Source organism: Xiphophorus hellerii, chromosome 4 (assembly GCF_003331165.1).
Source record: "Xiphophorus hellerii strain 12219 chromosome 4, Xiphophorus_hellerii-4.1, whole genome shotgun sequence".
Classification (NCBI taxonomy): domain Eukaryota; kingdom Metazoa; phylum Chordata; class Actinopteri; order Cyprinodontiformes; family Poeciliidae; genus Xiphophorus; species Xiphophorus hellerii.
Window position 1 is genome coordinate 16,399,780 of NC_045675.1, and position 27,307 is coordinate 16,427,086.

A 27,307-nucleotide genomic window follows, 5' to 3' on the forward strand; every position below is an offset into this window, starting at 1 on the left:
CACGCCAGAAAATGTTAGGAATGTCTCCAAAACTGAGCAGGGTAAAGCTGTCACTCCCAGCACAAGTGTAAAAGGCTTATTCATTTTAACGCCTCAAACCCACAGAGTTCTTCCAACCATCTTTCATTCTAACTGCTTCCTTTGTGCTTTTATCAAAAACACTGAGTCCTCAGTTTAACACAAGGGGAGCAGAGCACATGATGCACATCAGGTGACTGGGGGTCTGTTTCCACAGAATAGCCTGTCTCAATGCCAGCGAATGAAATTGCTGAAGGCTGCTGCAGTAGTAAGAAGCTCCATTAAAAGGAAACACTGGATGCCATTTAAATACTAGTTTCTGTTTATGTTGTCACGGCAGTTTTCAAAATAATGGCATTACAGTTGACAATTTATTATTAAGCAGAGAACTTAAGTCATTGTTTTAGCTCCATTAACCTTCATGAAAGTATTAAAGTGCAAAACACAAATGGTGGAAGGAATAGATGACAATTAATGTTGTTATTCTCAATAAAACCAATTTATTGACAACACTAGAGGAACCAAAGAAACATAACAGAATATATAAATGCACCGATCAGGATTGAAATACCAATTTCTGGTTTGCTTCAGCAGAAAATGACAAAATAACATTTTCCCCATTTATGAATGAAATTATTCCTTTTCGTTTTAATGACTTCACAACAAAGTGCATAAATGAACCAATGTTTGCTGGCATTTACCTGGGTGGGGAGGATCATTTCTTGTTTAATGTTTTAGTCAATTTCACTCCTTTTCTTTTTTGTAGCTACATGAGTAGCTCATTAAATGCTGCTGTTAAAAAAACAACAAAATGGTACAAGACTGAGTGAGTCAAACTCAATCAGTTACCGGTTGTAACTATGAGGAAATATGATTTATTTCTGTCATGCTCACACAGAATTCTGATACAAACGGAAAAACACTATGCAGGTGTGTTTATCTGAAATATTTGAGGTTATAGTGCCTTACTTTTATAGTGGTAAAGCACTATAACAGTAAGAAAATGAAGGTCACAGACATTTGGTCTGAAACACCAAATGTTTTTATTTTTCCACCCCACTGTTTTGCTCTGTAAAGTGGGAGTCACAACTCCCCAAACAGGGAGGGAGAGGCTGTACCAGCAACTTGTTCATGACTGCACATGAAGCAACTTGTTCATGACTGCACATAGGAAACTGCAACAATCTGCTGCTCTCATCTATTTCTAAAATCACAATAATGTAAACAAACTAAGACAGGCAAAAACCAGGCTTAGGGATGCCTGGACGGGCTTAGAGTGAAGGTGGCGGGTATTTTTCTAATCAAGGAATGTAAATTTAGTACTAAAATAAATACCGCTATTCCAGATTGCAAGATCTCCTCCCTCAGGAGGATGTGGAAACTTTATTGATGTTTAATATTGACACTGAGTAGCCATTACATGTTTAATTCTGGGTCTAACACAGCAATTATTTTTTTAAATTTTTTTTAAAAGGAAAAAAAAGGGATTTTGTCCACACTCGGTAAATAAAACTTGCCTATAGCCATAAAACCCAAATCATCCTCTTAAAAGGATAATTTATAAAGCATAATAAATGACTACTGTGTAAATGTATTTGTTTTATGGTTATATTAAAGAAACACTGCTTATTTCTACTTTGAGGTTTAGGAATAAAGACAAAAAAAATTAACTATTACAGCAAAGCAAATCCAAATGACTTTTATGCAGTTTTCAACCTTAAGCTCCTAAAATATAGAGCTGCTGCTAAGATTGTGCAGCCTGTATAATTACACTTATTTTAGATGTTTTATTCTATTTTTTTAATCCGTCTAATTTTTTTTACAATAATCTTTAAAGATTCTTATTTTAAAATCATGTGCTATTAGTGAAACAACAAGATTTAATAAAAAAGAAATGCATTGAATGAAAAATTCTATTTTTATGTTAAATGAAAAAAAGAATGTAGTTTGCAGCAGTTTCTTAAAATTCTCAAAATGGTCATGAAAGCTCATCAACGATCAGTTAAAATTAACCTCTTATCTCATTTAGTTTGCTTATAATCAGATGTTTAGTTGACTTCAAAGATGTGCATGGCACAACCGCACGAGATTTGCATCTACACAAATACATTCCACACCTGAGTTACTTGAAGTCTCGGTGGGTGATCAAGCACAAACCCGGTCAAAATAATAACAATTCTGTTTTTTTGTTCTGGAACAGCCCAGTCTCACTCCTAACTTTTTACACAAGGATTAATGGTTAGTAATTAATACTAAAGGAGAAGTAATTCAAAATATTTTTTACAGTTTCACTGCTGCTGCACATCTTCAGGATTGCAGCGCAAAGTGTTTCGAGTGCCTTTGCAAAGAGCAGCTCTTGACAGAAAGGAAACTGTTTTGCTGACAAGAAGCGAGGAAGTGGTAACAGCATGGATTCAACTCTTCTGGGCTTTGCAAGCGAGTTGATAGTTTGACAACAAAACCAAAACTGGCAACTCCACGGTCTGCACTTAACTATGGATATAGCTGTGCATCCCACAGCGAAGAACAAACAAACCTGAGATTTTGTTGTAACCTGGAAAAACCAAATCCTTAAATAAATACTCTTAAGGATCAACAACAATGAAATTAAGAAAACAAATCTTAAACTGACTCAGGCTTTTTTCACCTAAGTCAGGTGAAAAAAGCCTGAGTCAAATCAACGAAATTATGCCAGACAAATAACCAAACATGACTTAACAAAGCACTGTTGGGCTGGAGTACAGGAAATTCATGTCATCACAATATGCTTTGTGAAAGCAGCAGTGTGGTGAAGCTGTTGGACTCAGTCTGCTATTGTTTTGAAAGTGTCTGGTCCAAGTTGTTTGCTCCGATTTTATGCTAACATTGACACGAACTGACACAGTTGCTGCAGATGATTTATTTCACCTCCTTCTGCTGCTATTCTTTAGACATGAGAAAGTCCTGCTAAGAAATTTGAAAAGGATCTTGTAGAAATTATTAGAGTTGACCCTCGCCTACTCGCAACTTGGTATTTGTGAATTTTTCTGCAAAACATAACTCCAAATTATTTGTGATTTATCCTTAGAGCCTATTTTAAATAAATGAAAACATCTGTATTCCCTTTTTCGCACTTATTGTCTTTGTTTTATTTGTATAATATATGGCTGACTTCTGGTTTTTGATTTGATGCTTTTATTTTGATAAGATAACTTTCCCTGTATATATTATAGAACGGCAGTTTAATGACAGAAAGTAAAGGAAGAAAGGTTGCAACAACATTAAGTGTATCTTATTATATTTGATAGAGGCACAAGGTATGTTTATTTTGTAAAAAATGATATTTCTAATATTGATTGGTTGAAATTGTGAATTTGTTTTATCGCATACAAACACTAGGTATAGCTTTTGAATTAGATTTGACATTTTTAGTTGTGAACGTTATTGTTAGTTCAAATGTTATGGTTGTAAGAGCATGGTTTTGTACCTTACACTGTCTTTTTCTTGTGTGTTTGTACATACAGCTCCTCCTTCAGTGAAACTCAGGGTTTATTTCTAATAAACCTCACTGTTCTTCAGTAAAGCCAAAATCCTTCATTGGGCCTGGGGGGGGGGGGTCTGCTACACATATGTTCAGTCATCACATAATTAATTATAATTTCCTTTTTTGGCATTTGCTATAAATTCTCAACAAAACTTAAAGCAGCTTTAATCCAGATTGTACATGAACCCCCTCCTCTCTGACATCAGCAGCAGTAATTGTGTGTGGGCCTTTAAAGCAGCCATGTTGGGCCCCAGCTATCTTGGATTTCATAAAGCACTTCCAGAGTGATATTAAGGTGTCCTTTTGCCGTTTCAATGTATTTTGTGAAAGGACAGATGGTAGATGTGGCAGAAGTGAGCCAGCCTCTATTCTGCTGCTGACTCAACAGTGGAGGACATCACAGCTTCATCAGCTGACTTGTATAAGGGCAAGCAGGCTTTTTGGTGGAGGGAGCGATGTAGAGATGACATATGGTTTGTGCAACCACCCACTCACAAGTTGCACAATCAGGTTCTTTTGTGATAGAGGCTATTGGCTGGCTCTATCTACAGTAGACTACTGTGTGAGAAAAAAACATGCCAGATAGGGCTTCCTTTTACTCCCTAAAGACGATAGATTATTAAAGTTCCCCTCCTCCCAAAAAAACAAAGTGCTTAAGTGTTATTTAAAGCTGCTGAATGTACTGTAGTCAGAGGAGAGACAAGTCATCTATCTGCTATGCTTTCCCTGTAATTTTGACTTAATTAGCTACCTGTCTGTGCCTGTATGTTAATGGGCAGATTTCTTCCTGAAGATCATATTACTTTTCTTCATCCATTTCAAATCACATTGAACTGAATGTGAATATCAAATTTAATCAAACATTTTTCATGGTGTATAAACAATCATCTCATTTTGAATGTGAACAAAACAAAAGAAAAGATTGTAGATTTCCAGAGAAACAGGGTTAGATCATTATCCATTATCTGTTGTCATACAACAATGTCTTCAGTCAGAGGCTTCTTCACAACCACTGTAACACAGACATCTACAGGACACCCTGTAGCCGTCTACCACTACTTCTTGAAGAACCTTGAATAACATGAGTTGCAACAAATAATTTTTTTTTTATTTAACTGAAACAGGGACAAATTTCTAAATAAGCTAAACATAGTTGTATTACATTTTAACTAAAAAAGTGTAATATAAATATGTTTTTCTTTGGAACTGCACTATGAAATGAACTTAGATCTATTTTTATGTTTTCAGTTCTGTCTCATACTTGAGATTTTGTAAATAAATTTAAACAGTGCCACATTCACCCAAATGCGCTCACAAATGCGCAATAAGTGGGCAACTTGGGGGTAAATGCCGTGCCTAGGGGCACATCGACATGTGACACGATAAAGCTGGAATCAAACCCACAACGTTCAGATTAAAAGACAATTACCGGTACACCTCCCAAAAAGCTACAGTCACCGATCAGCAAATACATAAACAATAAAGGTCTTATTTTATTTATTTATGCAGGAGTTTGCCATATATATTCAACATTAAATATATTCTTTAATTATTAAATTAATCAAAGAGAGTTGCATTATTTGTGAGTGGCAGCCCAAAATGACACTAGTTTTAGATACCCATGAAGTAACTATGTCTATAACAGAGGCACACCGATCAATCGGCCAGACTTGGGAATCAGACAAAGCTTCATTAATCAGCTCTGACGAGTGATCAACAAACCAAATGCTGAGATATCTGACACTTTTCTAACTAACAAACTAACTAACAGTGACAAACTGTCCTGGATATTTTAGATGTTTCCCTGATTTAACACACCGTTGCGCAAAAGCCAGTTAATCAACCATAAATTAAAACATGTAAAGCATCCCAGGCAGTGTGCCTTGAGGAGCTGGGTTGGCAAACACTGACAGATGCAATTAGAAGCACTTTTATTCATGTGAGCCTCTAAAGACATGTGCTTTGATCAATAAATAGGAAAATCTTATAAATCCTTCACTTTCAGCCAGTTCTAATACTGCCTTGATCAAGAGGCGTGAAGCACATTTTTCTCCTTTCTGCATCAGAAAAAAAAACTGGTACTGGCAGGTCTGACTTCACAGAAAACTTTAGGCTCGGTTTATTTTGAAGACTTTCAACACTTGGATTGTTTTTTTAGATCTTAAAACAATGGATGTCCCACTGGATTTATTTTAAATAGTGGCTTTCAAAAGCACAACACAATGCTTACAAGTGAAACAGCTAAACTTTAATTAACTTGATAACTGAATTGGCTGCATGATCTGGGCTGAAACTACAAAATAGCTGACATTTACCTTTGAACAGCTTTGTCTTTTGTAGATGTAACTATGAGTTGAGCTAAGTTTAGAGAACCTTTTTGCAATACTTCCAGCACTAGTGAATGTTTCCTCCTCCTGTCTGTGTAGACTTGGCTAACTGTCCGCCCTAAGACCTCCTGCCCGTAGACACAACATGAGTTTTCCCACTCAAGAACTGTCAAAAAAGCTTCTATTTACCTTGACCGTGTCGGGTTTAATTATTCAACCTGACACCAAAGCTAATTTTGTCACGCTTGGGACCGACTCGTGTTCAGGCACTACTCTTAACATGAACATTAGCCACCTAGCTAGCAAGTTAGAAAGCCAGAGTACAACTGTTAGATCCGATTAGCGCCACCACTGAACACTTTCCCGGTGCGAGTGAATGGAAAACTTACCTCTAATATCCCGTAGGTAGGAAAAAATGATAAATAATTTGAAAAATATCATATCCGACAGACGTTTAGTACTAGTGAACTAAGCTAAAATACACATAAAAAACCCGTGAAGTGCCTCTCGTTTCGTTGTGTTGGTTGGTAGCTCGTCGTCGCCCTCTTCCTAGTTCGCTCCCATAACAAACACCGGCGGCTCGGATACGAACTCACAAGCAGACAGGCCCCCCTCCCTTCCGGTGTGTACTGCCAAGAGAGCGTAGACACACCCATTCAGTTACCAAAGCACAACACGAAATCACCTCTAAACAACAATTCACTTTACAGTAGGATAGTAAAACGCTGTCTCAATCCTCTGCAACGACTCTAACACCCGGCGTTATTGTTCATGGCAAGTTTGTTTGCCTCTGTTTACATTTGCTTTCTTATGAAAAAAAGACTTCCGGGTTCACTTACTGGACATTTCAATGTACTCTTTTGAGGGGAAGGAGATGAAATCTGGACAAAATATGTTTTATGTAAAATATGGTTAAAATGAAGAACAAATATTAATCATTAGTCATATCCCGTATTATATAGAAATTAAAGTGGGCATTAAGATTTTATTTGCTGTGTTTATTATTTATTTAATAAAAAAATTTAAATAATGCAAAAAGTAGACAGTACAGTGCATTGAAAAGCATTCATATTTCTTTAACTCTCCTATATTTTGTCACATTATATTGCAATATATTTTTTGAGCTGTAGGGGTACAATATACAGGACTTTCATATTTTTCATAAAAGACTTTCGAAAACTTCACAGTATATTAACTTTCTCTGCTGTAAGGTTCCTCAATAAAAAGCTTACAATTTATTTTGTGTCAGATGACAGAATAATCTAATTTTGATTTGTTTTTACTTGTTCCTTTTTGTCTTGATACTTATATTTTTATTTATTTTTGTGCACAGTTGTGTGTGTGATGCAGGTTTTATTGACTGCACCTCATATGAGAGGTACTCTTAATTTCATTTCACTAAACATTGACAATAAAATGTTCATTCATTAGAAGTGTGGCATGCAACTGTATTCAACATATAAATTCTCCCATTATAACTGTTAACAGTTATATAATGGGAGATTATTTTAAAAATTACATTACATAAAATAATTACATTATTAAAAATTTAATTATTTACCTAAAATTAAAGCATAAACATTTATTTATTATTATTATTAATTTTCATTTAAAATAATAGTATCCTTGTTTGGCTTTAGTAGGTTTATTTTAAAGGAAATCAAACCCAACTAAAATGTTCCCAAACCTCTTCTATAACTCTAATTGTCACATTTTTAAAGACAATTAAAGTATGAAATTTACATAAAGGAGCAAGTCTATAAGTCTACATTAAAATGTTTTATTTCTTGATTAAATTGTGCTTGTTTTTTATTTGAATAATAAGATCATTTGTATCACTTCGTCTACTATTGAATAAACAATTACACTGTCAAGTCTTTTCTGTGTTTTTGTACACTTGATGATCCAGGAGGTCAATTTCAGTCTTTACAACCTCACAATCTCAGTTAGGCCCCTTACAGTCTTCAAAATAGCAGTCAACAAAATGTCAACAAAATGATGTGTCTGTCAAAAGTAAGAAAAATCCCTCAGAGAGAATCTTCTGTTTCAGAGTCTTTGCTGCCCCCTACTGGTTATAAGAGGATACTGGAAGTTAATTTAGCTGTCAGTGCTGTACAGCTCTCTGGACCTTTGTTCGCTTGGTGGTCTGTTCATTTTTCGAGTTGTAGACATCAAAGCGAAATCTGAATTCAACTGAACCGCCGAGCCAAAAAATATCTGGCTCCTGAATTGTAAGGCTGAGTTCAACTTCAGAATAATGCACGTTTAATGGTTAATAGGGTTAAGTATATGGGTTAGGCCACAAGCAGATGTCAAAGCAACATCCCAGTAATACTGTGCATGAGTGTATATGTCCTATACATTCAGGGAAGCTCTTTTCATTCAGTCTACGCTTGAGTTGCTTGCCACTATTTTTGCTTCACATGCAACCAGTGAACTTGAACAGCACACGAAGCTCCTGTAATGTCACGTTAGAGTGGAGTCACAAAATGGGTACATCATATTCTCCATCACGCAGCCAACAGCTTTAATGGGCCGACAGGTGGCTAATGAGACCTCATACTTTAATATCATATTTCTGTTTGAAAATAACACATCGAAACGTAACACATTCGTTTAGAGTTTACACGGCCGCTAACGTAGCGTCCGAACTAACAGTAGCGAGTTTGCAGAATACGAGCGGAACTGAACGCATCACCCAGCCGTTGGTTTTCTACTCTGATGACGTCACTTGAAGAGTTGTCATGGCGTCGTCGAGGCTGAAGCTACCGTTGCAGTGTTGCTAAAAAAATAATAATAATATCCGTCGACTGCCTTTAAACCGAAATGGAGAAAAATGCAAACCTGCATCGAGACACTGAGGTGACCTCTGTGTGTGGCTCTATTGCGGGCGAAATGGGCGACGCCACGGGCGCGGGCGACGTGAAAGGAGCAGTCGACAAATTAAAGAATAGTGAAGCGCCTCTCAGTACTTTGGATAACGCTCCTTGTGATACCAGCGCCTCAAATGCTAGTTCTCCGAGCTGCGATGGATGTGTTCAGAGCGCAGTGCCGGAGGTTATCGAGGTCCCCCCTGTGCGGGAGGATCCGGAGGAGAACGCCGAGGCGAGCCCGTCGCTGTTGAGGTGCGAGGATCAGGTCAGTAACGGGATGGGAGAGGACTCGGAGCAGGCAGCAGAAGACGGCCAGGGAGGTGCCTCAAAGTTAGTAAACAACAAAGCCGGCAGCCTGTCCTCATCTCCCGCTGGAGACAGCATACATGTAAAGGCTGAGCTTCCAGCCTGCGGAGAAAGTGAGCAGACAAAACTTGCCAAACCGACTGCTCTGTGTCCGGACAGCGCAAACGCAGCGGACCGCAAATCTGGACAGTCCGGCGATCACACCTTATCGGAAGGACTGCCGAGTGGGAGTGACCCCGACCCGAGCCTCGGTGGAGAGTCTCGGAGCATAGATTCACTCGAGTCGTTCTCCAACCTCAACTCGTGTCCAAGCTCAGAGGGGCTGGATGACAGGGGACTGGCCTTGGCCTTGCAGAGCGAGTACGCTTCCGACGGGACAAAGACCTCCTGCGCTAAGGACCGAGCCGCTGGCCAGTCCATCTACCACATTAAGTGGATCAAATGGAGGGAGGAAAACACGCCGATCATCACTCAAAACGAGAATGGACCCTGTCCATTACTGGCAATCATGAATGTCCTTCTGCTTGCTTGGAAGGTAAACGCTCAGATTTGTTCTGTCAAGCACTCCACACTTGGGCACCAGATCACGTTTTATTACAACATATCAATACAGGATGTATGCATTCAGCACGTGTGTATTTGGTGCAATTTCGCCCAGCAAAACGTATTTGGGTTAGTCTTTTAGGCGAGTTTTTTATCTAAGGTGTAGGAAATCATGGACAGCTGGTGTACATTCTTCTCTTTCAGGTTAAAATACCACCTATGATGGAAATTATAACTGCTGAGCAACTGATGGAGTATCTTGGTAAGTGTTTGCAGCTATGTTACTCAAGATCAACACATTTGTTGCTCCAAAGAAGAAGAAAAAAATGCCTCGTTGAATCTTTTATGTAGAGATGCGCCAGTCTACCCCCCCAGAGATCAGAGTTGGCCAGTTTTCTCTTGATCATCTCTGGTCAGTGATTGGCAGGTCAAATAGTGTGAAATCAGAAACCGGGCCATCCTCTGCTCCTTAACGAGATGAAGCACAATTTGAAATTGAAGATCTGTACATAACTTGTCAACTATGTAGCGCAAACAGTAGAGATGTACCAAAATTAGTGTGAGGATCAGCCACTTGATTGGCAGGTCAAATACTGAGAATTCAGATTGTAATGAATTTTTTGTATATTTTATTTGTATTAATTTTAAGAGGGAACAAAAATTGCAATCAGTCGAACTTAGAATTGGCATTGCAGACCACTTAGAAATCGTAAATCGCTTACCTGCCCAGAAAAGTCTGATTGGTGCATCTCTACTTTTTAATCCAGGTAACGTCACTGAAACTGGGCTCATTCTGTTTGCCCTGTGCAAAATGTCTTTGAAGAACGTTTTGTACAATTAGCTCACTGTAGTTTTTTGGGGGCCAAAGTGTAGTCTGCACAATCACATACTTGTATTCACAGTTGTCCATGAACTCCCTGCCAGTAGGTTTCAACATCCTGGTGAACATTCTCGTGTTTCATGCTCATACTAGTCGGCGGTTATTTTAAAGGCACAAGTTGGTCATCTGACTCAACTATGTATGTATTTATTGACGTATCCTCACTGTCCATCCAGAGGACCAACTTTATTCCCTGCAGGGAATATTAAGGAGTCGCACAGTTCAGAGTCAACAGAGGAAGCGACCACAGCGGGGGAATCCCCCCATGAACTTCTTCTGCTGCTGTAAGGGAAATAGGAGCTATGTCTTCTGCCTGGCTGTGTCCTGCCCCTCTTTACTAAAACAGTTTTCGGGGTCCAGGAGTCGTGTCTAAACAGCTGCATTTCTGCCAGTGTTTTCTTCCAGCTCTGTCAGGGATTTACACAACTCACCTGTGTCAGGAGTACAATATAATTTAATAAATGAAGCGTTTTTAATAATTCAGCAGCATATTTTTCCCTGACTTGTTTGTGTCCTTTAGCTAACATGACTCATCTCTATGAATCTCCCTGGAGAAAACTGGTGTGATTGTGGAGAGCTGTCTGTGGTTTTAATTTCTCCCCCAAATGTCAGGATTTGTTTTTGCAACAGGGCGGAACAGTTTGTTTTGTATTTGCATTTATTTACTTCACACAAAGACTTTAGTAGCTTTCAGAAACTTATGGACTACCTCTATCCTCTCCTGTCATCCCAGAGACTCACCAGAAAGGGAGATAATTCTCCCCTAATAAAATCTGTATCTTTGGCGACGGCTTGAAGTAAGACGAGTCCGTGGGTCTGTTCAAACATCTTGTGAAATAAAAGCTCCCGTTGCTTAACACAGCTAGAGTTCATTAGCTTTACTGATGCACCAGATTTATTTCTGTTTAGTTGGTGATGTGCAAGTTTGACTCTGTTGAAGTAAGTAGCCTCTCTTTCCGTATTGGTTGCTACTCTCAGGGTACTCTTCTCCTTCCAGGTGCCGAGTGAAATTCCAATGTTAGCGATTCTTTCCACGCATGGATGTTTTCAGCCATGTGAATTTGATGACTGGAGGTTGATGGTATTCATCTGAGTAATTCTCTGGAAAAGCATGAGTTGACAGTGCAGCGTGAGGCTTTTGCCAACTCCTAATTAAATTAATGACTCTCAGTGAGATGTCACGAAGCATGCTCACACCACACTTTAGAAAGGAGCTGGCTTTTTGTGCAATACTAGAAATGAAGCAATGGGAAAGGATACTCTCTAAGACGACAGTGTGCTACTGTTAGCTAGGTGATCTCATGGATTTTACCAATGTAAAAGCCATCCTGACACAAAGCTTAGCTGATATAGCTCTATAGGGAACCGAAAGGCATTTGAGCCTGCATACTTTCTTGGGAAACAGCTGTATAATGCGACATACGCATGATAAACAATCCGAAGCATCAAACAGATTCTGCTTCTAAACAAATGATTTTCTTGAGTGTCAGTCAAGATTGAATCAGCATCTGTTGACATTTCTTTTGCAGGCGACTACATCCTGGAAACCAAACCTAAGGAGATATCAGAGGTTCAGCGGCTGAACTATGAACAAGTAAGATCTGCCTTATAACTGCAGTTTGTGCAGAGACACACAGATGAAGCTTTTCCTGAATGGATCAATTTCAATTTTGATCCATTCAGATTTTTTTTTCTAAAAATTATAATACAAAAAAGAAAAAAACATACTGTGAGTTCTTTAATAGAGGTAGTAGTTATAAATCTAACACAACATAAAAGAATTACAACATTTTGCCCATTTATGCTTCGAAGCATAAGCCCTAACTGTCATCTGATTTATATTTAAGTCTTCTAAGTACATGATGTTGGTTGTTGCATTTATTGACTAAAAATAGTGGAGGTTATTAGTTTTGATGCATTTATTGAATAGGGAAAAGTAATTTAGTATTTGACTAAAGAAGTTGTTTTTAAGGCTGATGTTGGTGCATCTCGAGCTGTTTTGTTTTTGTCTAGTGTCACTGATGCACTCAGAATATTCCAGCTATTTTCATGTTCTACGTAAATATTTCCCTATGCGTACAAAGTGATTGGTCCGATGTAGCTGTATGGTCAAAAGAATGTGGGTCTGCACATTTGCATGGAGCGAACATGGATCAGCGGCCGGTCAGTAACAGGGAATTAAGCAGGGAGCTGATTGGAAGCCGTGTGAAGCTGCAGCGGAGTGTCTTCCTGCTCCTCTGCAGGTTACATAAGACGACTCTTGCAAGTCTCCGGGAACAACAGGGGTTAGTAGTGTCAGATTGTGTTGTTTCACATAGTGGTGGATGCTTGGAGACGCATGGCTGGGTTCAGCTACCAGCTATTACTGAGAGTGTGTGTGTGTGTGTGGGTGTGCTTGTGTGTGTGTGGCTTACCATGAAAGGCACTTAGAGATGGAGCTCCAGCCTCTCGCTTCCTCCCATCTCCGTGGCGGCCTGCCTACGGTGTGGGAGGGGCCCCGCCTTTTCCCCCTCTTGCGTGGCAGCGCTGGAGCACATCTGTGAATGATTTCAAGCCCGTCAGTTACAGACGACTAAAAGTAATGTGCAGTTTCCTCGTGGAAGCTCGGGGTTTCTAAATTTAAGCCGAGGTGGAACGGAATTTCTTAAATAAATCGGCGGTGGCCCTCAGCATGCGGAGCTATAGTGAGGGAGGGGCCTGACTTCGGGCTGCCTTGTTATTATGGTTGTCTAATGACTGGTCGGTGAGCTGTTTTACATGTGGGTGTCGTCATGTCCGTTCGCCATCTGTCAGTGGTGTGGTTAGTTCACACAGAGCATTCGGACAGCGCTGCGGCCAGACCTCAGGGAAACGGGAATGTCGGTCAAACAAATTGGATTATCTTCCTAACATGTCGGGCGGGAATATTTTGTGACTTTCTAATGAGCTGTAAAACACAAGTTTTCACTCTTCTGTGGAAAAGCAAACACTGTAACAGAAGTAGTTCTATTTATAACTTCAGCTTGAAAAAAAATCTCATCTGTCACGTGACTGCATTTGGATTAAAATAGCAGTTGCCTGGTTGCTCTTTAGCTTTTGTTAAATATTTACCGAGGAGAGCAGAGGAAGTGAGCGTGTAGTTTAGTTCGGCTTTTGTCTCACTGGACCCAGCTCAACAAGGTGATTCATCCATGATGACTGTTCAGTCACTGGAAGAAACAGGCTAACGTATTTAGGAAAAAGTGTTTTTCTTGTATTCCCAGTGTTTAATCGCTCCTTGCAATGTGGAGTTTTGCACACAACTGTTAAATGATCCTGCTTTTTATTTCAAAATACACGATATCCCACCATTTGTGTCAAAGTAAGTTCACAGATGGGGGCGGGGGTTATGCTAATACACAATGAGAATCATGGAAGGGAAAACTTTAAAGATTCACTAAAAAAGAATAAAAGCAGCATCGTTCATCAAATCCATACGAAGGAACAGTTCTCTGTGTGGAGAGAAACGGTTTGATCTGTTGTTGGAGTCGGGTTCATGGTGCGCACGAGCAGTTTCACATAAACTATTACAATAAACTTGACTATAAAAATTCAGAATATACTGGAAATGGTCCAGCTGCATGGAAATTTAGTTATATCAACTTCAAATGCATGGAATTAGATTGACGTATTGATGTGTGAAAAATGCTAAATGTAATAACAACACACTCAAAGCAGTAACTAAGTCAAAACTTCAAAAAAATCTATACATTTTGCATTTAAGATAAAAAAACCCTTCTTTGTCTGTAGAAATGTTTTACCAGAAACGCCTCAAAAAGCCTAGATTTTGCTTCATCTGGTTTAAATTATGTAAAAAAATCAACATATATCAGCCCTACGCTATAACTACGGTTAGGCATAGTGAAAGAAAGGGCCGAGCTTTTCCCATGTTGATGTCAGAAGTATTGTTTAGCTGAAGATGCATCCTTTGCTACAAATGATCAAGCGTCCATTACAGGAATGCTACTTTGCCGCAGTTTAAGCAATAAAATGACATTTTCTTATTTTAAAAATTAATCAATTATTTGGTTATTTAAATTTAATGAAAAATCTACAGCATATGCCAATTTGTTTTATCTGAACAATTGATCAAATAATCTGGGACTTAAAAAAAATCATTAGTTACAGCCATAATGTATTCCACAAAACAGTGAAAGTTTCGCATGTTTGACGGTGAGAAGTTGACTCTCACAACGCTGTAAACACGCCGATCATCACTCAAAACGAGAATGGACCCTGTCCATTACTGGCAATCATGAATGTCCTTCTGCTTGCTTAGAAGGTAAACACTCAGATTTGTTCTGTCAAGCACTCCACACTTCGGCACCAGATCACGTTTTATTACAACATATCAATACAGGATGTATGCATTCAAGACGTTGGTGCAATTTCGCCCAGCAAAACATATTTGGGTTAGTCTTTTAGGCGAGTTTTTGATCTAATGGTCTTTTCAGCTGATAATGAGATGCTATCCCATTACAGTATTGATCAGTATTGATCAAAAGTGGTCCAAGGAAGGAAATAGTGGACCGGTAACAGGGTAATGGTCAGAGCTAATTCTGCTAGTCTAATTGATACATACGGGAAGAAACGTTGGGCTCAGGTTGCTGAAGTAGTTAATGCTGGTTCTGTCACAAAGCTGTGAGGATACACAGTTCATCTCAAGCTTGTTGAACATGGGGGACAAACCCTCCAAGCACTGAGGGTGGATGACAGCTTTGGCCTTTTGCTTGGAAGCTAATTCTCCCTGACACAAAGCAAAAACAGTTCAGGAATAGTCTGAGGAGCACAACGAGTTTGACATGTAGACTTGACCTCCAAATTCCCCGTGCGTCAATCCAATCGAGCATCTGGGGAATGTGCCGGATAAACAAGTCCGACCCATCGCTGCTCCACCTCACATCTCTCATGATTTAAAGGATCTGCTGCTGACATCTTGGACCCAGATATAACTGCACACATTCAGGGGGGCTCGTTCAGTTCATGTCGTGACTACAGCTGTTTTTGCTGCAAAACAGGGAGACTAAGAGGCATGTGGTCATAACTGTGTGCTCTTCTATAAGTGATGATTTAATGTGAGAACTGATGCTCAGTTTACATGGGATTGTTTTAACTAGGACAATCATGATCAGAAAAGCAGGTATTGTAGAAAATGTCACTGGAAACTTACCGTAGTTGCTTCTCCTTCATTTTAGGATAAAAGTTAAGAAACATGATGGGGAGTAGGGCCTTGACTTTCAAACCGGAGAAGAACCTGAGAAAGCTTTAGGTGCTAATATAACAGTGATGAAGTGCGTCCATGTTGAGCTGGGATGATTCAGAACTAATCAGCTGATATCTTAAAACTAGAAAATAGAAAAAAAAATCCGGAATATAAGCTCTATATACTGTATATCAAGATGGGATCTCTGTCTGGAGAATTAAAGATTGAAATTCACAGCAGGGTTATTTCAAACCACCTGATGCTTCTGAGCTAAATATGAAATATTAGTTAATGAGCCTGTGTTTCAGAAAATATCTGTTTGAAACATCATTTAAATAAGCTCACAATAATATAAGACTCATTAAACTCAATCACATTTTAGTTGGACAAAAAGTTAAGTAACACTTCTATTACTAATTTATGATGATTTTGTAAGCAGCTTCAAAAACTTAGTATTTCTCCATTTTTATTGTACAAAACTATATAATGACGAATTTGTTTCATCCATCTTAAAAGCCTACATACTTTCTGCATACTTGAGGCGTAGGGGTCATTCCTCTTCGGTGTGTCTTCTCTAAAGTTGAACCAGTGGACATTGCGGTGTCAGGGCTCAGCTGCAGGCCCGGTCTCGACCTCGGGGTTCAGCAGAGCGTTGGACCCAGCTGGGACACTTTGCTCTGGGCGTGAAAACAACAATGAGTTGGTTTCTGTGGGTTCTCAGGTGTGATGCTTTTATGTTTGCAGATCACTGATATCCGCTAAAATTTGGTATTCTAAATAAAAAATAAGGGATTCAAGTTAAATTCAAGTTAAATGTAAAGTGTTTGGATTTAGCCACTAATTAAAAAGGATATATTTTCCTCAAATATGTTTTAATGTGCTTGGTAGCAAGAGCAAATATTGAGAAAAGACTAAAAAAAAAAAAAAAAACTTAACCGAAAAATCCTTCCTTACTTCCTCCTTTACAAGTTGTACTTTTTAATTTCTGCAAATTATTTAGATTTCAAAGACTTTTATGTGTAATTTTTACTTTTACAAGGCCTCAGTCGGCTGAAAAAATGAAAATAAATAAATAAGCGGTTTCTTTGCTCGGATGTGTCTAGTTAATATACCTGCTTTTGGAAATCTTTATTAATTTCTGTTCTTTTTTCTTTGTCTTTTTCAGAACATGAGTGACGCCATGGCAGTGCTGCACAAGCTGCAGACGGGTCTGGACGTAAACGTGAAGTTCACAGGCGTGCGAGTGTTTGAGTACACCCCAGAATGCATTGTGTTCGACCTTCTCGACATCCCTCTTTACCACGGCTGGCTTGTTGACCCCCAGGTACGGCCGATCTTTTTGCTCCTGAACTCCAACCCAAGGACCTCTGGGTATTCTTCAAGATCTAGTGCACTGATAATGAATTAATGTTGAATTGCTCACGACAATAAAAAATGAAGAGGGAAAAGAAAATGTTAACACGGAGCACCAGATCTTTAAAAAGTGAACACTGAAGCAAATCATTAGCAATTAATAATAGAGTGTCATCATGGAGGATTTGTAGAAATGCATTGCCTGAAGTCATGTTCTTAAGAGATAACTCACAGGTTGCACATCATCCACATTTTTCTTGACTTCAAGCTAAATCTGCCATTGAAATACAAAGTTAAAGGTTAAATATACTCCAAAAGAATCTAGTTCAGACCAGATGCTAATCTGAATTCATGTACTTTTCTTCCCTAACAAGTTACCTTATATCCTAACAATTCTCTATTAAAACACCAGTGGGTTTTAACATCACCTACAGCGTCTATAGCTAGATGAAATAAAAGCCGTCAGGAGTAAATAAGTAAAGTTTGAAGTTCTCAGAGAGTAAAAACATTTAAGCGTTTGTTTAATCTTTCTTTCCTAAATCTTCCATAAAACAGCTTTTTAATGCCTGTTGGTTGGCGTCCTTGTTTTTGCTGAAGGTCTTTTTTCACGTTTTTTAATTTTTCTTTTATCTCTGTTTGCAGATGCACGACATTGTGAAGGCAGTGGGCAACTGCAGCTACAACCAGCTGGTGGAGAAGATAATATTCTGCAAACAGTCAGACAACAGCGAGCTGGCAGGGGAAGGTGAACACTTGCTTCCTGGCCACTTTCTGACTCTCTATTGCTTGGCTTTACTCCACGCAGAAACACTCTGCATAGAAGTATAGGCCTAATGTAATAGATCCAAGGCATTTATTCTAATATTTCTTTTGCTCTTCGTTTTCTTTGCCAATATCAGAACTTTTCTACCAGATATTTGCTCATTCAGCTCAAGTAGCTCCCAGCAGGACTGAAAGAAAACATTTTGATGCTTAGTCAATGATGTACTGATAAAAGATGCTTCCTCTTTGCTGTTGTTGTTCCACATTTCTGACCCTTCCTTTGATGACTAATGTAGCACTGAAGGTACCCATCACTTAAACTTCAACAAATCCCTTTGAATGGGATTATAGCAACTCGTAGAGAGAGGGTTTCTTTCCTGACTGGGTTCCACACAAGTAAAAGATTTGGTTGTAGCGAACAGGCTGTGTTTTTTTTTTTTTCATGGCCATTTGCAGGTCATTTCTGTAGAGGGTTCCTATTCAGTTTGGAAACTTGAATCTTAAAGTATTTTGAAATACAGTCCAGATCAGGGGTGTCCAAAGTCGGTCCGGCATCCCGTAGGTTTTAGTTCTCTCCCTGGTTTAACACCTGGATCAAATGATGGCTCATTAGAAGGCCTAAGAAGAACATTGACATGTTGAGGAGGTTGTTACTACCAGCAGGGAGAAAACTAAAACAGGCATGATGCCGGCCCTGGTCTAGATAAATATACCACCACTGGTCTAGATAAATATAGAAAAGGAAAATAGAGTATGGAAAAGTATTGTATTTGTTCATTTCTGTGTTCATATTTGTTGCCTCTATATATTGTTTAAATAAATGTCTTTGTGTTCTGTAAATTTGCACTGCTGTCACTATAAAGTGTTTATTAATAACTAAGGATTGCTTAATTGGGCTGTGTGTGTAGAGTAGTCTGCTATATCATTTCAAATGATCAAAACAAAAATATCTAACATATTACAGATTTCTTGTGATTTTTAAGACTGTCTGTGTCTCATAAAACAAGCAGGTCCATGTTTGTGTTTCAGCCATGTGTGTTTTCCTCCGTGTTTTGTCACAGGCATCGTGGCAGAGCAGTTTCTGAGCAGTACGGCCACTCAGCTGACGTACCACGGCTTATGTGAGCTCACCTCCACTGTGCAGGAGGGAGAGCTCTGTGTCTTTTTCAGGAACAACCACTTCAGCACCATGATCAAATACAAGGTAAACAAGTGCTAACAACTGATGTGGATACAACCTGTGGTAACAATTTGGCATTTGGGTTGAGATTAGTGGACTGCTAAACTTACACAACATAATAGGTCAAAGTGTGTGTTTTCTTTCCCTTTAAGTAGCAATGCTTAGGACCTCTATGGTTTGTATTGTATTGTCCACATGTTTCAAATCAAGAGATATATTTTAATATTAGACTAAAGTAACCAGAATAAATTAATTACAGTAAGTTAGTAGGAAAACGTGGGTGGCACAACCAGTTTAGGGGCAGTTACTTAGTTTGGATACATTACTACCCTTAATAAATTAGCTTAGCATTTATAAACGACATTTTGCTTTTACTCAAGTTAGCATTGTCTGACAATAAATTTTCTTCGTGCTCTGAAACTTTTTCACAGTACTGTAGGTCAGACTTATGGTGGTTTGTTCAGGTTGGTCCAATTGTGTTGTGCCTTTTCCCGGTTTGTCATGTGGATATTTGTAAACGTTAATTTTTCAGCTCATCTCATCACTTTGTCAGTGTAATAAAAATTTATCCATCTGCACTGATAATTAAAGGCTTATTTAGGAGGCTTCTCTTGGATGTGTAGTGTAAGTTAGCAAGTTTTCCTCTTTCTTATTTTTTTTTCTACCACTGAAGTTGTCTAGTATTTTATCAATAGTACTATAAATTGTGAAAGTGATGCATGTCATGCTCTGATGTGCAGCTGGGATCCAGAGAGTGACTAATATTTAGACCAATTTCCAGAAACATGTGTCCCATCTGTAACAATTCCCAGCTAGCTTGACACATCTGCAGTTGGAACAGACCTTTCCTGTTATCTACAGGAGGGAAGTGGGTCTGCAGTTGTTTCCAGCCCAAGCAAAGCACTGTGTGTGTTACGATAACAGTCGCACAAAGCTTCAGGACCGCTTTGTGCTCTTCTAATCACTTTTTGGAAACTGTATGTGTCTGTACAGTCAGTAAAAAAGTAAATGATGGTATTTAGAGTATTTCTCACCGCTTTGACTCCAATTTCTTCCCAGGGTCAGCTGTACCTTCTGGTTACAGACCAGGGTTTCCTGACGGAGGAGAAGGTCGTCTGGGAGAGTCTGCACAACGTCGATGGAGACGGAAACTTCTGCGATTCAGAGTTCAGGTTGCGGCCTCCGTCCGATCCAGAGACAGTGTACCGTGGACAGCAGGATCAGATAGACCAGGTCTGATCGGTTCTAGCCCAACTTGTAAAAACCTAACCAGGAGTTTGTCAAAGATTTACAAGTACAACAGAGTAAAAACTTGAATTCTGAATCAGTAGCAAACCAACAGCATTCAGAGACAGAAATAAACAAAGACTGTGAATTGAAGGATCATTACACAAACATAAGTGACATGTAGGATCTGCAGTTCTACTACCATGTAGGACCCATAACTACTGGCTATTCAATGCATTTCCTAATAAATACATACAATAAATAAGTCACGCAAAATTAAAATATGAAATATTTGTTCATTATTGCCCTATTACTTCCCAAAAGAAACAATGGGATCAAAAATCTTTTGTGACACAGATGTGACACATTACACATTGTATTTGTAGAAAACATAAAGTAAGTTTTCGTTTGTTTTTTAGGACTATCTGATGGCGCTCTCCCTGCAGCAGGAGCAGCAAAGCCAGGACTTGCAGTGGGAGCAGCTCCCCGAAGGCATCAGTGACCTGGAGCTGGCCAAGAAGCTTCAAGAGGAGGAGGACCGACGAGCGTCGCAATACTACCAGGAGCAAGAGCAGGAGCAAGCAGCGGCTGCAGCGGCTGCACAGGCTCAAGCACAGGTAGAGATGGCAGGAGGTGGAGACTCCAGGGAGTCGGAAAAGGGAGGGAGGAACTGATGGAGCTGCAGCGAATGTGGGATTTAATTATCTTACTGTTGGGTTTTTGAGTCTAGCTCCATGTTTGTATCAAAGATTTTGATTTTGGATTATAAGCAGTGAGATGTCAGTGTGAACAGGTGTGTAACGTATGAATTAGATGCTTGTAGTTTCATAATTTAAAATGTGTTGAGAATTGGGGGCGTGCCGTGGTGGCGTAGCGGTTAGCGCGACCCATATTTGGAGGCCTTGAGTCCTCGACGCGGCCATCGCGGGTTCGACTCTCGGACCCGACGACATTTGCCGCATGTCTTCCCCCCTCTCCTTCCCCGTTTCCTGTCAGCCTACTATCATGTAAGGGACACTAGAGCCCACAAAAAGACCCCCTGGAGGGGTAAAAAAAAAATGTGTTGAGAATTAAAAAACACATTTTAGATTATCTATAGTGTGCTTTTGGATTATTCTCCTAATCTATAACCTAAGTTTTCTTGAGCTTAAAAGTCTTTTTTATTAAGTTAAATTAAATCTGCTTCTAAAGCTATAAACCTGCGCTCTCCTGTCTGCGCAGGAGCCGGTTGAAGGAAGTGAGGTGGACAGAGGAGGAGCCCCAGCAAGCTCAGCTGCAGCAGCAGCATCTGGGGCCGGGGCCTCACCTGCAGGCGGGGCCACATCCAGCCCGGGAAAACAGTCATCAGGTGGGGAGCGCAAAGCCAAGAAGGAATCGAAAGAAAAAGACAAGTGTGTTATTTTGTAACACACAGCATGTGGGGGTGCGTACGTGTGCTGTGTGCGTTTTCTTATCTGTGTGAAAGAGACACCACCGGTCTCCCTGCGAACTGGACAGAGGGCGTGCGGCCGCCGCAGGACGACAACGGAGAGACGTTACTGACAGAGGACTGGCTGTTCCCAAAAACCACTGGTGCCTGTTTTCTTCAATCCTCAGTGGAGCCTGAGCGTCAGAGGACGGGACACTACAGCTACAGCAACTGGTCTTTCATAGAGCTGGCCAAACTTTGTTACAAGTCACTCGCTGCACTGCAGATATGTGCCGTGGGTTGAAATTTACCTGGGGCGGTGTGTTTTATAGAAAAGGATAAAAATCCACACTTGTTTTCTGTTGTTTTTTTCAAACGCAACTTATTTCATTTTGTTTTTCACTCGTGCAGCTTATAAGCTTTTTTTGTAGGCAGCAATATTTACAAAACATAGTTTGAAAGATTTGCTTTTTTTATTATTAAGTCAGCTGTTAATGCCAAGATACAAGTTTTGTTTATTTATCAGTTACACAGGTAGCTTTTCGGGAGTATTTTTTGTTTTGAAAGCCGAAAAGGGATTTCATTTTCATCTTGCCTGTTGGAAATCAGCTTACACTACTTGTGTCCCTTCTGAAACACTACACACTAAGGGTTAATGATGCCAGATAGCTGCCAGACACTGTAGCTGTGTAATAAGACTTTATGACCACTGCTCGCTCTGTTCAGATTTGCCTTACCAGAGTATGGCATCGTTGTTTTCTGCTCTGTCCGAATGTGAACGAATGCTTGATTAGGTGGAGTACTTTGCATGATGCGACAGTGTGTGGCGTGCGTTCACTAAGCACCATGGTTCTGACAAGTTTCAGTTTGGATTTACTCCGTTTTGTTGTAGGTAAGCTACACATTTGTTGTGATTCTGTTAGGCACGACCGTCTTTTGCAGATTAGAGTTTAGTTTTTAGTTTGAGTGCAAAAGGCTCTTCTCATTTTTCTGTCAGGATGTCAGCTTCCTGGTGAGATGCTGGACCTTTCCTGATAATGCTGACCGATAACGAAATGATCCTGCTGTTTCCTCCGGGCCCCATTAATCAGTCGGTACAAAGAATCTAATTACTTACAGTAATTATGCTTTTTTTTTTAAATAAAAAAGTATCACATAATCTTTTTTCTACAAATACAAAACTGTGACCCTTGCAGAAAAGTTTCTATCATCAGAGCAACAAACAATCTCAAAGGAATAATGATTATAGATAATTATTTATATCAGTAATGTAATTCAAAATTAAACTCATGTATTATCTAGGTTTATTACACAAATGTGACATATTATAGGATTTTATTTTTTGTTAAATTTGATCATTTTGGCTTCCATCCAATGAAAACCCGATCCTCAGTTTCTCAATAACTGATAATTTCACGTAGGAACAATAAACATATGTTCTTATTACAGAGACATTTTTATATATACATATATTTCTTGCTTTAGTTCTGGTGCTGCTCTGCAACCAGGCTGTGAAAAAGAATCAGCAAAATAGAGTAACCGAAATGCTGTATTTTTCTAAATTATTACAATTAATGTTGTAATTTGTGGACATTAGTGAAACAAACCCACATTTAAATCCAGATGTGTGATTGGATCAGGCAGACGTTTAAGCTCAGACTGCAGTGCTGACAGCCGGCTCGGTTTCATGCTGAAAAGCTGTGCAAATTCATCCAGCTGGCTTTGTGTCAAACTTCCTCTTCTTTGCATAACTTTGCTCTGCAGCATTTCTGAGGACTGAATATGTGTAATATTTGTAGAGTTTAGGCCTAAGTGTTGGAATTCACAAACAGAGCAGCCATGGAGGAACGGGGTGCGCAATTCTTGACGCTGAAATTCTTTGCTATCGCGTTTCAGTTTCTACGCATTTCTCTGCAACACTGAGCATGCAACCACGTGATGTACATATTTAACCTGTTGCATTCTTATGACGGGGTTTAGCTGGTTGTTTGTGCCATTATTGTACCGTGGGACTGCCTCCAGAGACATTTTTCTATCTATACATTCCAGCTGGATGCCTTGACACGAGCCCTCAGTCGTCACAGAGGGTCTTTGCAGTGCTTGTGAAACGGTCTCTGTTACTTTCTTGACTGAAAACAGATTCTCTATTAGGACAAGGGGATTAGACGGAGGCAGCAGGCGACCCGACTGTGTGGGGTAACCTTTGTTTTTTGTTTTTTATGAGCTCTGTGTGGTGGCACGCGGTTGGCTGTGTTTCTGAGACAATCCATACATATTTTCCACAACAGAACTACTCTCAGGCCCTTTTTTATGAAGGGACATATCCTCACGTGTCTTTTCTAGCGCGTATGCTTTTTAACGGCACAGTTCCTCGGCCTGCAGTCGCTTTCTCAGTCACGGCTTTTTAGTACTTGTATACGTATAAACGCAGAACGTTTGACACTTGAAGGAATTTAACATGTCACTCTTAAGTTTTGATCCACACCCTAAAACCAATGAACTGGCTGCCCAAATAAAGACAGGGTTAAATAACATTAGGTGTGCGCACTTTTCATACAAGTTTCATTTTTTTTGTGCAAACGTAATTGTTTTGAGGTTATTTTTTTTTACTTCATGTGTGTTGGCCAATTAGCTGAACGCGTTATTAAACATTCCAGTAGGTTTAGAGCAATGAAACAGGACTAAGGGAAATCTGGATTGTTTTATGTTGGTTTGAACGTGTGAAGTGACATGCCACCTCTTATTACAAACATACTTCCTTGCTTTAGCTTGATATTCCTGGTCACTATTACCTGAATCTGATGTTTCAAGTGTTTGCTTCATCCTGGGTTCTTATGATGAAATAATCAGAGGGATATTGTGTGTTCTGTGTCTCATAGTGGGTTCTTGTATGCTTTGTAAAAGTGATGGTGGGGTAAATGCTGTAAAGTTAGTATTTTGACAAGGTGATCGTGGAACATATGTATATATTTTTTTGCGATTGGTTTTGCACTGTTACATTAATATGCACTAACACGAAAAGAAACATACCTCATTTTCTATTGAACATTAATTGTGCAAGAGTGCTATTGTTTTTTTTTTTTTGTGGGGTACCTTTAAAGAACAAAATAAGATGTAAAAGAAAAACAACATGGCCAATTTATTTCTAATGTTGGTTACAGCTGGTCTTAAGCCAGCTGCGTAACTATTAATTGTAAAAGTCTGAAAAGGGCTGTTTTGGCTCAGACGAGAAAGTTTGTCAGAAGGGTAGCACCAGTTCAACACAACTTGCTGCAATTTAATACACTACTCAGGTTAGTGGTACATCTGTCTTAAGGCTACCAGTGTACACGATTGAGTAGCAACACATCGCTTATAGATAATGAGTTTTGTATCATAAGGAAGTAGAGAAAAGATGTTGAAGGTAAAAATCTAGAGCTTGATTCTATTAGCGAAAAAAAAAAATAGTTAAAGGGCAAGTGTCATCACATTTGCAAATAAAAAAGTGAGCACTGAAGAGTAGGCATGATGTTATGTTTAGGCCAAACTTGGGCATAACTCAATGTTCTCCCCAAAAAGCAATGACAGCAAAGTTTAAGTTTATAAAGTCAAGTTTTATCTTGTGAGGAGTCAGTAGAAATGTTGTCTGAGAGCAGTGGATTGAAGACCTAACCAGCTGGCATACTATGGAGGGATTTAAAAGCACTCTGTCAGAAGCTCAACCTGCCTGTAATAAACAACAGCAGCAAATTACCACTTGTGATAAGGCCTGTAGTTGGAAACACTAAAATTCTGCCCACATTCAGATGTTGTAATTTCTGCTCCAATTCTGACCAGCATTGCTTATCTCCAGAATAGCCTACTTTAACTTAATAAGTGCAGTGATTGTCCAAGTTCCTCTTTGCTCCACACACAGGCTGTGTGACTCGTTAAGTTGTTAAACGTTATTCTGAATCTTTAACTCTGTCTGCATTACGTTTTCCTATGGAAACATGTTGTTTGGCCCTAAAAATTCACTTCAAGCTAATGCTAAACTTTAGATGGAAGGAAAGTTATAATACTAATATACAGACAGGCTGTAGTTACACTTAAACACTTCTTGATTTGGTGTAATAAGAAACTAATTAGCATAACTACAGCTAATTATAGTGGCTAAATCTACATGTGGAGAACACAAAAAAGCTGAATTGATCAACTTTATGCTCACAAACAACAACTTGAAACACATCAGCTGTCTGGCTGTAGAGGCTATTCTGACTCTAAAATATGATGATATTTGCCCTTTAAAAAGTCGGTAGGTGTGCTTCTAATTTAGGTAGTAATGTTTCAAGCCTGGTCCATAATTACACTACATAATGTTCTCATAGAAGAGTGATATGCTTAAACTAAAATGCAGAACGGGAAAGGTTTGCTTTTTAACGACTGAGTGTTACTGTAGCAGAGGAAGCTGTTCATTCATTTGGTATGAGACGCATCTAGAGGGCTGCAACAATCTAGTAGAGATTCTTTCTTTCTTTTCTTTGATGCAATATCAGACTCCCAGATTTAACTTTGTGAAGCATGTGTAAGTGGGGGAATGAAATGTTAGGCACAAGGATATTTTATTATTTACCACCGTTAACTCCGCTGTCTGGTCTGTTACGTTTGAGTGTCATAAACAAGCAAAACGACTTTGTTTGAAAATATGGGAGGTTACTCATTGTTGTCAATTTCATTGATCATTATTTACTTAAATGACCAAATAATGTATGTAGCCTTTCACATTACAGTCACATATTGTATATGGTGATGTGTGTGTATATATATAAATATAAATATATATAACAAAATGCCTTATAGACGAGGGACATTCAACCTGATTAGAAGTTACCTGGATAATAAAAAAAAAATAAGATCATCAAGTGGTTTGAGGTCTTTATGTCCAAGAAGACCTTCATTTATTTATTGTTCCTTTGAAAACGTGAAGCATAATCTCTCCTCTTTTCCCACAGGATGATGGAACCAAACCAAGACAAATGACAGCTGCACTGTTTTCTAGTAGATCTCCATATTACAGTTTGCAACGTGACAGATCTGCTAGCCGGTAACTGAACCTAAATGTCCTTGGATTGTTTCCAAGAACAGACTTTTCATCTGACGACGGTGTAAATGTCAGACTGCTCAGATGACTGCAAATGTCAGAAGAATTTACATGAGGCGCCATGGGCTCCGTCTCTGATGTATGTTCTCAAAGCTGCGTCGTAACGTCAACTTCAGAGTTCGCTTGAAACCTGGACAAGTTTATATATTATAGAACGTAACGTGCTTTTTAGCCATTTTCTAAAACTCCTGTAAATTTACTATACATTTACTTTAGGAAATTAGACTATTAAATGTTAGTTACAAAACAAGAAACTCCAAAGAAAAAATAATAATGCACACTGACAAATTTCAAGAGCTTATTTCTTTTGATAAAACACCAAAATTAATTTTCTAAAAATGATGTTAATTTACTTCAATTCAATTCTAAAAAACGTTATTGATCCCAAAGTGAAATTAAATCATTTATAAAAAAATTGAGTTTTGTTAAAAGGTCTTGTGGGCTCACTGTGTTAAAGATATTAAACACACAAATGTTCTCGCTGTCATGGGGAGACTTGAGTTCGTCCACAGAGGTTAGCCCACATAAGCTAAATGAGCTAGCAGTTTAGAGTCCAGTTGTTTTAAT

At 39.0% G+C, this 27,307-nt stretch overlaps 2 protein-coding genes across 3 annotated transcripts in view; one reads left to right on the forward strand and one right to left on the reverse strand.

Annotated features, from left to right (window-relative positions):
- The window catches only part of adam10a (ADAM metallopeptidase domain 10a), a 28,319-nt gene extending 21,706 nt beyond the window's left edge, over positions 1 to 6,613 (reverse strand). Inside the window, exon 1 of one of the 2 annotated variants that reach the window (XM_032560541.1) lies at positions 6,258 to 6,607. In XM_032560541.1, the coding sequence (XP_032416432.1) occupies positions 6,258 to 6,309 (52 nt within the window). In that variant the 5' untranslated portion in view covers positions 6,310 to 6,607. Of the gene's footprint in view, positions 1 to 6,257 lie in introns of both variants that reach the window. The other variant, XM_032560542.1, reaches the window with a different exon arrangement.
- Positions 6,614 to 8,396: 1,783 nt separating this feature from the next.
- mindy2 (MINDY lysine 48 deubiquitinase 2) lies at positions 8,397 to 26,497 on the forward strand. Its single transcript, XM_032560543.1, has 10 exons — positions 8,397 to 9,582; positions 9,795 to 9,852; positions 12,000 to 12,064; positions 16,857 to 17,015; positions 17,687 to 17,789; positions 18,868 to 19,010; positions 20,046 to 20,219; positions 20,633 to 20,830; positions 21,435 to 21,561; positions 21,679 to 26,497. Exons 1-10 carry the CDS (start codon positions 8,695 to 8,697, stop codon positions 21,753 to 21,755), a joined length of 1,992 nt encoding a protein of 663 aa, XP_032416434.1. The 5' UTR covers positions 8,397 to 8,694; the 3' UTR covers positions 21,756 to 26,497.
- Positions 26,498 to 27,307: the final 810 nt, after the last annotated feature.

Coding starts and splice junctions, on each gene's coding strand:
- mindy2 (XM_032560543.1), top strand. CDS start 8,695: ATGGAGAAAAATGCAAACCTGCATCGAGACACTGAGGTGACCTCTGTG. Junction 19,011..20,045: donor GCACCATGATCAAATACAAG/GTAAACAAGTGC, acceptor ATTTCTTCCCAG/GGTCAGCTGTACCTTCTGGT. Junction 20,831..21,434: donor CTGCACAGGCTCAAGCACAG/GTAGAGATGGCA, acceptor CTGTCTGCGCAG/GAGCCGGTTGAAGGAAGTGA.